The sequence below is a fragment of the Acanthochromis polyacanthus genome, chromosome 23, assembly GCF_021347895.1.
Source record: "Acanthochromis polyacanthus isolate Apoly-LR-REF ecotype Palm Island chromosome 23, KAUST_Apoly_ChrSc, whole genome shotgun sequence".
NCBI lineage: Eukaryota > Metazoa > Chordata > Actinopteri > Pomacentridae > Acanthochromis > Acanthochromis polyacanthus.
In genome coordinates, this window is record NC_067135.1 from 25,962,155 (window position 1) to 25,971,523 (window position 9,369).

General features: G+C 41.6%; 1 protein-coding gene across 1 annotated transcript in view; it reads left to right on the forward strand.

Moving 5' to 3' along the window:
• LOC127532328 (butyrophilin subfamily 3 member A3-like) overlaps positions 1-9,369 on the forward strand; it is a 114,324-nt gene that overhangs the window by 18,037 nt on the left and 86,918 nt on the right. The window contains exons 3-6 of the mRNA XM_051943928.1: positions 1,294-1,635; positions 4,957-5,244; positions 5,593-5,639; positions 7,361-7,477. Of these exons, the coding sequence (XP_051799888.1) occupies positions 1,294-1,635; positions 4,957-5,244; positions 5,593-5,639; positions 7,361-7,477 (794 nt within the window). The remainder of the gene's footprint in view (positions 1-1,293; positions 1,636-4,956; positions 5,245-5,592; positions 5,640-7,360; positions 7,478-9,369) is intronic.

Here is a 9,369-nt window from a genome sequence, read left to right on the forward strand (position 1 = left end):
AAGAAAAACCTACTCACGAGTGGGGTTTGGGACCTTAAAAGTACTAGAAATACTGCACAGAAGTGTTCTAACATCCCTGGTTTCCATTCTACACAAACTTGTGTGATAACTTAGCAAACTGGAGCTTTCTAGGTACCTCAGTTTGGAAAATATGAGCTCCCAAAGTTGGACGAGATTTTAAATTGGCTATTTTTGGTGGCAAAAATCTCAGTGTGGGACAGGTACCAGAGACCCCAAATTTTTCTACAAGACAGTTCCATCTGTCTTCTATCACTGTACAAAAAAGCAGCAAGGTTATATTTGTAGTTACTGAGATATTCTTACTCAAAATGGCATGGGTAATGTCAAAATCGTTTTTTGCTTTTCAGTACTTTAAATTGGGATACAAGTATTAGTAGTCATTCCAATGGTAATATTATGTATGTTTTGTTCTTTTTGAAATATTAGTTGTTAAAGGTGACTACCTTCAAAAAGTGTAATGGTAGAACTTAGGTATACCTAAGTTATAACTTAGGTATAGGTTCTTTTGCTTGTAACATGACATTGTACAATTCAATTTAACATGTTTTATCCCACTGCACTGATACTGTAGAATTCAACATTATTGTTGTTATTTTGAAATTAATCAACCATAAATTACTACAGAGCTCCCTGAATTCAAGTTAGTACATGTAATTTGTATGTGTAAGTAATAATTACATGTATGCATTGCAAATGGGTGTCAACATGTCATGATATCTACAGGTATGGCTCTAAACTAGACCTTGTGACACAAAAAGGGCATTACACTTTTTTTATTTTCAGTACTTTAAATTGGGATACAAGTATTAGTACTCATTCCAATGGTAGTATTATGTATGTTTTGTTCTTTTTGAAATGTTAGTTGTTAAAGGTGACTACCTTCAAAAAGTGTAATGGCATGTTTACACCCATTTGCAATGCATACATGCAGAGGCCTTGTTTACCAACTCACAGCTCTCTGGTATGTCTAGAGGCTGAGAAATAACCACTTAAAGATGCAAAAAAAACGCTAGCGAGGCTTTTTATAGCCCAAATTCTGAAAATTTCAGACCCCCACAACTCAGAAACTATTTGAGCTACAGACCTACAATTTTGCAAAGAAAGTACTTTTGTGACTATCTAATGGCATACAAATTTAGGACTAATTTGAAAATGGTGCAGCAACACCCCCAAGGAATATGTGGTCATTTCACCTGGAATGACCCAGTAGTCATTTGTTTCCTCACATGCCTCCCTTTAAAAGCTGTAAAATCCCAACCTGCTTTTCTCCAGGTCTTTCCCAGGTGGTCGGTCCGTCTCAGCCGGTCCTGGCAATGGTTGGTGATGACGTTCTTTTGTCGTGTCGGCTGGAACCTGCCGTGGATGCTTCAGACATGTCCATAGAGTGGTCCAGAGAAGACCTAGACCCTTCATATGTCTATGTATGGTGGGATAAAGAGGAACTGGAAAGTTCCAAACATCCTGATTATAAAGGAAGAACATCATTGTTATTTAATAAACTGGAGTTTGGAGACGTTTCACTGAAACTCTCCAAAGTGAAACTGTCTGATGAGGGAAAATACAGATGCTTCATTCCTACACTGGGTCGAGGATCTACTGTTGAACTGGTTGTTGGTGAGTTAATACTCAAAGTTCAAGACTCTGGTAATTGAGGTTTGTCTAATAATTGTTCTGGTTTATTCAGATCTCCTTCAGACTAGATTCTCCATGTAATATATAGATTCATACAGTCACCTCAGAAGATGTATTATTTTCTTTTTCTCATCAGTCTACACTCACTGTAAACACATTGTTACCATTTTGGGGCAAATATTTTATAGTTTTTAAAAAAACAAATCTGTAATTTACAAAATCATTCAGACTCTTTGTTGTGGCTCCAGATTGCAGTCAGCTTTTAATTCATCCTTAAGATGAATCTAGAACTTAACTGGAGTCCACTGTGACAAACTGAACTGACTGGACATAGTTTAAGTTGAAGGAAGTTTCTGTTGTTGATCAAACCATGGTGAGGGTTAGATCAGAGAAGAGGGTATAAACTATCTCTAAATAGTTTTCAGGAGCCTGGAGGCCTCAATAACTGAAAACAACCAGAACTCTTGATGTCATTAGCTCTTCAACCAAACTGATAAAATCAGTAAATTCTATTCAAGGACGCCAACAGTCCCTTTAAACAGAGCTTATCCAAGAAGACTTGAAACTTTAACTACAAGCATTTCCCATTTGTTTTATTTCTTTACTGTTCATCAAGCAATCAATCAATCAATCAATCAGTCAATCAATCAATCAATCAGGCCTTTATTGTCATTGCACACTTTCATACACAATGAAATTTCATTTGAGCTGCCCTGCCAATGGCAGCTCGGGCTGCAGCACCGTTAAGAGCGCGCCTGTCTTGAGGAAAAAAAAAACAAAGACATTTGGAATTGGGGTAGGAATAGCAGAGGGTAAAATGAAAAAAAAGGGTTTATTATCCCAAATAAAATCTCCAAGTTGGGAAATTCAATTTGAGAAGGAACCTGAAAAAAACAAACCCGCAACAGTCAAAGCATGACATTAGACAAGGTCAGATGAGATAAGGATGGGGGGTAATGGGAGGGTGGCTCAGCACAATAGTCAGTCTCCTATGCCGCTGCTGCGCCATCGGTGGCGCGCTGCGCACGGGATTCCTGCTCACTGTGCATCGCGAGAGGAAATCTTTTTGGAAGCGGCTTGGAGGGGGGGATGGGCATGTGTGTGTGAATGTGAGCTCAGTCCTCAGTTCATGAGTCCAAGTGTGTGTGTGTGTGTGTGTGTGTAGCCAATCTCCTTCCGTCCCAGACCCCGGTGTCTCAGTTCGCAAGGGTGGAAACACAGCAAGTTGCCATGGAGACGTCCTCGGATGGACCAGTCCAGAAGTCAACAGGTGTCCTTGGGAAAGTGGGGAGGGTTTAGGAGAGCTATCTCTTGGCCATGGAAAACTTCCAGAGGAGTTTGTTATTGTCCAGGGGCGCCGGAATGTTATCGGTATCCTTCTTGTTTAGGTGGGGGAGAGGAGCAATTTCACCTTCCCCCGAGCTACTCTCAACTTTTTTAGACCTCAGCTGTGGCGATCCTCAACTTGATGGCATCCACATTGCGACTCAAATCAATAGTCACACCAAGCAAATTGTCCATTTTACGTTTGAGTTCATCATTCCGGTCACCAGCAGCCTTTATCCGATCGTTTGCAAAGACCAGCAGAGTTTGGACGTTGTTTCTATCTACGGGCCCGCGATCAAGCCAATTATCAGCAGACCTGTCATCATAAATCCGAATAAATAAACTTCTTCCACATCCTCCACGGATAGGAGTGCCAGGCACATGACCCCCTTCCACTTCCCCCAGGTGTCGATCACGTAACCAGAGGCGAAACTCCCATCCGGACAGGTAGGCTCCCCTAAGCCTGTGCTCTTTGTGGCGACAATCTTGTCAATCGCATTGAGAGACCAGCTAATCAATTCCATGATCGGTGTTTCGAAGGTCCAGTGCCAAGCGATCGCTCCAAGTCAGACGAGACGAGACAAAAAGTGCAGCAAGCAAAAACATGAGGGCGAGGGGAGAAGAACAGAGATGGAGACGGAGAGAGGAAAAATGCAACCGCCTCCTACGAGAGCATACACCGTATTGCCAAAAGTATTTGTTCACCTGCCTTGACTCACATATGAATGTAAGTGACATCCCATTCCTAATCCATAGGGTTCAATATGACGTCGGTCCACAAGGTTTAGGAGTGTGTTTATGGGAATTTCTGACCATTCTTCCAGAAGCGCATTTGTGAGGTCACACACTGATGTTGGACCAGAAGGCCTGGCTCTCAGTCTCTGCTCTAATTCATCCCAAAGGTGTTCTATCGGGCTGAGGTCAGGACTCTGTGCAGGCCAGTCAAGTTCATCCATACCAGACTCTGTCATCCATGTCTTTATGGACCTTGCTTTGTGCACTGGTGCACAGTCATGTTGGAAGAGGAAGGGGCCAGCTCCAAACTGTTCCCACAAAGCTGGGAGCATGGAATTGTCCAAAATGTCTTGGTATGCTGAAGCATTCAGAGTTCCTTTCACTGGAACTAAGGAGCCAAGCCCAACTCCTGAAAACAAGCCCACACCATAATCCCCCCTCCACCAAACTTTACACTTGGCACAATGCAGTCCAACAAGTCTGGTTGTCCTGGCAACCGCCAAACCCAGACTGGTCCATCAGATTGCCAGATGGAGAAGCGTGATTGGTCACTCCAGAGAAGGCGTCTCCACTGCTCTAGAGTCCAGTGGTGGCCTGCTTTACACCACTGCATCCCACGCTTTGCATTGCACTTGGTGATGTATGGCTTGGATGCAGCTGCTCAGCCATGGAAACCCATTCCATGAAGCTCTCTGCTGAAGCTCTGTTCTTGAGCTAATCTGAAGGCCACATGAAGTTTGAAGGTCTATAGTGATTGACTCTGCAGAAAGTTGGCCACTTCTTGGCACTATGCGCCTCAGCATCCGCTGACCCGCTCCGTCAGTTTACGTCGCCGACCACTTGGTGGCTGAGTTGCTGTCGTTCCCACACACTTCCACTTTCTTATAATACAGCTGACAGCTGACTGTGGAATATTTAGGAGCGAGGAAATGTCACGACTGGATTTGTTGCACAGGTGGCATCCTATCACAGTTCCACGCTGGAATTCACTGAGCTCCTGAGAGCGACCCATTCTTTCACTAATGTTTGTAAAAGCAGTCTGCATGCCCAGGTGCTTTATTTTATTCACCTGTGGCCATGGAAGTGATTGAAACACGTGATTCTGATTATTTGGATGGGTGAGCGAATACTGGTTGTTGGTGAGTTAATACTGAAGGTTTAAGACTCAAAGTAAAAGGTAAAGTTGTAAGATAGTCCTGTCATCCTTTTTCTACTGTTTGATGTTTCCCTTGTTATCTTCAGGTACTGATCCATTTACAGTCATCACTTTAGAAGGACTTGGTAGAACCAGCAGCTCAGTGGTGTTACAGTGTGAGTCTGCAGGCTGGTATCCAAAGCCTGAGGTGTTGTGGCTGGACGGTGATGGAAACCTCCTCTCTGCTGGACCTACAGAGACAGTCAGAGGTCCTGATGACCTCTATACTGTCAGCAGCAGAGTGACTGTGGAGCAGAAACACAGCAACAAGTTCACCTGCAGAGTCCAGCAGAACAACATCAACCAGAGCAGAGAGGCTCTGATACAAGTTACAGGTAGTTTGTATTCAGCTTGACAAAATCTGGAGTTTAGTTTATATTAAATGCCTCATTATTCCATGTTTTATCACTTCAGATGATTTCTTTAATGTCCAGTCCAGTAACACTTCGACCACAGTCGGTCTGGCTGTTAGTTTGGCTGCTGCGTTCATCCTGTTCATTGTTCTTTTTGTTCACACATGAAGACAAAACAGTAAGTCACATTAATATAAAACTCTTAACCTTTGCAAAGTATTGAGGCTTTAATGGAAACTGTGATATGAGAGGTTTCATTTTATGATATACAACTCTCCAGACTATCATTTTTTCGATATTTAAATCCTGATTTTTTTTATTTTCTCAAAGGGAAAAGGAAAACTTTGGTAAATGAAAAGCAAGAAGAGCTTGAACGAGTAAGTAAAGAAACAAAGTTTGACTGCTGGTAGATGAAGAAAGACACCAAGATGAGGTGATGGCAGAAAGTAAAGTCAAGTTTGATATAAACAAACATTGATGGACTAAAAGAAGAAGGTTTGTGTCTCTAAAGCAGATCAGACATCAGTATTCAAGCTCTGACAGGAAGACAAGTAAAGAATCTGGACAGTGGAGAAGAAAAACCAGATGTAGTTTATCAATGAACAGAGGAAGTGGTTCAATACAGAAACAGAGAAGAACAACAGCTTTAGCAAACTTCAGTACAGATAAAAGAGTTTCTATTGAATAGAAACTCATGAGTTTCTACTTAATAACAACCAAAGAACCAAAGAGCATGAACCTGAACAGACGGTCAGTAACTAAAGAGCAGGAGTCAAAGAAGCAGTAAAAAGAAGTTAATGGTTGTATGTAAAGAAACAGCAGCTTCTGGATGAAAAACACAAGATGGAGACTGAACTGTAGATTCTGGAGTAAAAGATGGAAACTGTCAGGAAAATTCTTCAGTGGAGTTCTGACTTCTCCAAATAAATGCTCAGAGTTGTCTCTTAAGTCAAAGCAAAGTTTAACTTGCGCAAGGAATCACTTGAACAGAGCAGAGTCTGAACGAGTGACTGATAATAGGCGGAAACAGTTTAGTTTTTATGCAGGCACATGAACAAGTGACATTGGTATTATCAGTTTCTGAGCAGTCAGTTTCAACCAGCTGCTTGCAGGATCAACTTATTATATTTTTATGGTCAAAGTTAGATCATAGAAATTTTCTGGGTACATGGGGTTATATGAGTTCACAGTCACACAGTTATACAGTCGTTTGAAATCATAAAGAGTAATTAATGATAACATTTTTATACAGAAACTAACAAGTTTAGGTCATGATCTCAAATCCCTGGAATATCAATGAAGGTTCAGTAATTCTGACTTTACTTTCAGAAACAGAATAACCTGCATTCGATGATGTTCATTTTAGTTATTAATAAATGTAAAGTTTGATCTACTGTAGATTCTAACAGTTACAGTTTACGGCAGAAATGAGAACAAATCTGTTTAAAATCACTTAAATGTCAAATTATTCACAACTGAATCACTGCACAGTAACTGCATCACTTCTAAGATGAACAGTTGAATCTTTTCTGCTATGTGAAATTAAAAGTATCAGTCTCACACCTCAAAATCACAAAATGTGTTTCTTTACCTGCAGTTGAAAAGATATAATTCAGAAACCAACAATCAGCTCCAACAGGAGAAACAGGAAACAAATATCAACAATTATCTTCCTATACCACTAAACTACATTCTCATTTTTCACACAAATCTATTTTCTCACTAGAATTCTCAGACTGTGACGTTGTAGGACAAGTTTAGAGTTTGAAAGAGCCACAAAGTTTCCTGAAGAAGACATAAAACAGAAACAGGACTTTCAGCCAGGAGACCAGGATTTATATTGTTTGTGGAACCTTCATTCTTAAACTGAAGAAACTGAAAATAAGGTAATAAAGTGGCATTCACTTTGGTGAACTCCGCTGGTTCAGAGGAGAACTTACTCACCATCTAAAGCTACAGAAACAGAGATTTAAGCAGAACTCAGCTATGTTACATGAACATGGTTTTAATGACTCTCCAACCAAACACAAGTCAGACATAATGTCATGTAGAGATGTGTTCAGATTATTACACTGGTTTGTCTCTCTCTTCTTTCCAGTATAAGGATGAGAAGAAGACGTTTCTAGAGACCAAGAGAAGTTTGCTGGATGAGAAGCTCAAGTCAATGAAGACTGAGAGAAAACTGAAGACAGTGATCCAGAACATGATCCACGAGGTTCATATTTTCTCTCAAATCATTGATCTGCTCTCATCTCTCTTCTCTTTTCATGTAATACTGGTCTGTTGTTGAGACCAAAACAATTTCAAATATCCGTAAGAACAAGAAAACAAACAACTGTTTTCAGATTCAGCTTCAGTTTCACTGTGATCTCTAATTCTGATTTTATTTTTCATGTTTGGTGAAAAGGGCTGCACAGAGGAGTAGTGGTTAGCACTTTCGCCTTGCAGCAAGACGATCCCTGGTTCAAATCCTGGGCTGGGCCTGGGATCTTTCTGCATGGAGTTTGCATGTTCTCCCTGTGCATGTGTGGGTTTTCTCCGGGTACTCCGGCTTCCTCCCACTGTCCAAAAATATGATGAGGTTAATTGGTTACTCTCAATTGCCCGTAGGTGTGAATGTGAGAGTGATTGTGTGTCTGTATATGTAGCCCTGTGACAGACTGGCGACCTGTCCAGGGTGTCCCCTGCCTTCACCCGAGTCAGCTGGGATAGACTCCAGCACCCCCGCGACCCTAATGAGGATAAAGCAGTGTATAGAGAATTGATGGATGTTTGGTGAAAAAATAAAACCAGTTCTTAGACAAAGTGGAACAAGTTTGAAATCAGTTCCTCCTAAGGTGAACATTCTTCTTTAAAATCAGAAACTAAAACAGAGCACGTGTTTCTTTATATGCAGCTGGATGAAATGAACTTTGATACCAACTCTGACCCTACTCGGAGTGATGAGAAGAATCAACAGGAAGAGGTGAATCTCACCATCAAAACCTTTTTCTATCACATGACTGATATGTCTACTGAACACACTGTAATGTAAAGTTCTAGCAAGAAAATCCAATTCACTGGACTTTAAGAAAGTTCCTTGAAGACGTTTCACCTCTCATCCAAGAGGCTTCTTCAGTTCTGGTGGTGGTTGGTGTAAACCTATTCATATTCCAACGACCATCGCCAAGACCCGTTTGGCTCCTCAACGATGGTCGCTGGGAGCTAGGGAGTGTCAACGGGGGTCTTTGAAATGCGAATCTCACAGAAGTCATTAGCTCTCGTATGCTAATGGTGGTCATTAGCATGAGCTACTTCACATGAGTCAATCTGCTGAGGAGTTCTTTTGGGGAGTTTTGAAGGAACCTGATTGTAAATCGGTGAAAGATGATGTTGCAGACCACCGACCCCTGTTCAGAGATGGCTTCTCTACTTTGACATGGATGGCTTCTTTCACTCCTCTCTCAAACCATCTGTCCTCCCTGTCCAAAATCTGAACATTGGTGTGATGAAATGAGTGTCCCTCTTCCTTGAGGTGACGGAAGACTGTCGAATCCTGTCCTGAGGAACTGGCTCTTCTGTGTTGAGCCATGCGCTTGTTAAGTGGCTGTTTGGTTTCCTCTATGTAGAGATCTGAGCATTCCTCGCTGCATTTAACTGCATACACCAGGTTGCTGTTCTGGCTGTGTGGTGTGGGGTCTTTTGGGTGGATCAGTCTTTGCCTGTGGGTGTTATTTGGCTTAAAAAAGACAGGGATATGGTGTTTGTTGTGCAACAGACATTTGTAAACTCCCAAACTGTGCATTCTGCTGAGTCCCTTTCTACTTTTAAGAGACAATTGAAGACTCAGTTGTTCAGAGAACACCTAGGCACTTAATCTGACTCCACCTTAGGGGTAGAATAAGTCAAGTGGTCCAAAACCCTCGATATCTCTAGCCAGACTCTTCTCCTCAGTTGTTCCCTAATGGTGGAACAAACTACCAAACTCTGTGCGTTCTGCTGAGTCCTTTCTACTTTTAAGAGACAACTGAAGACTCAGTTGTTCAGAGAACACCTAGGCACTTAATCTGACTCCACCTTAGGGGTAGAATAAGTCAAGTGGTCCAAAACCCAGCACTTATTTAGCAT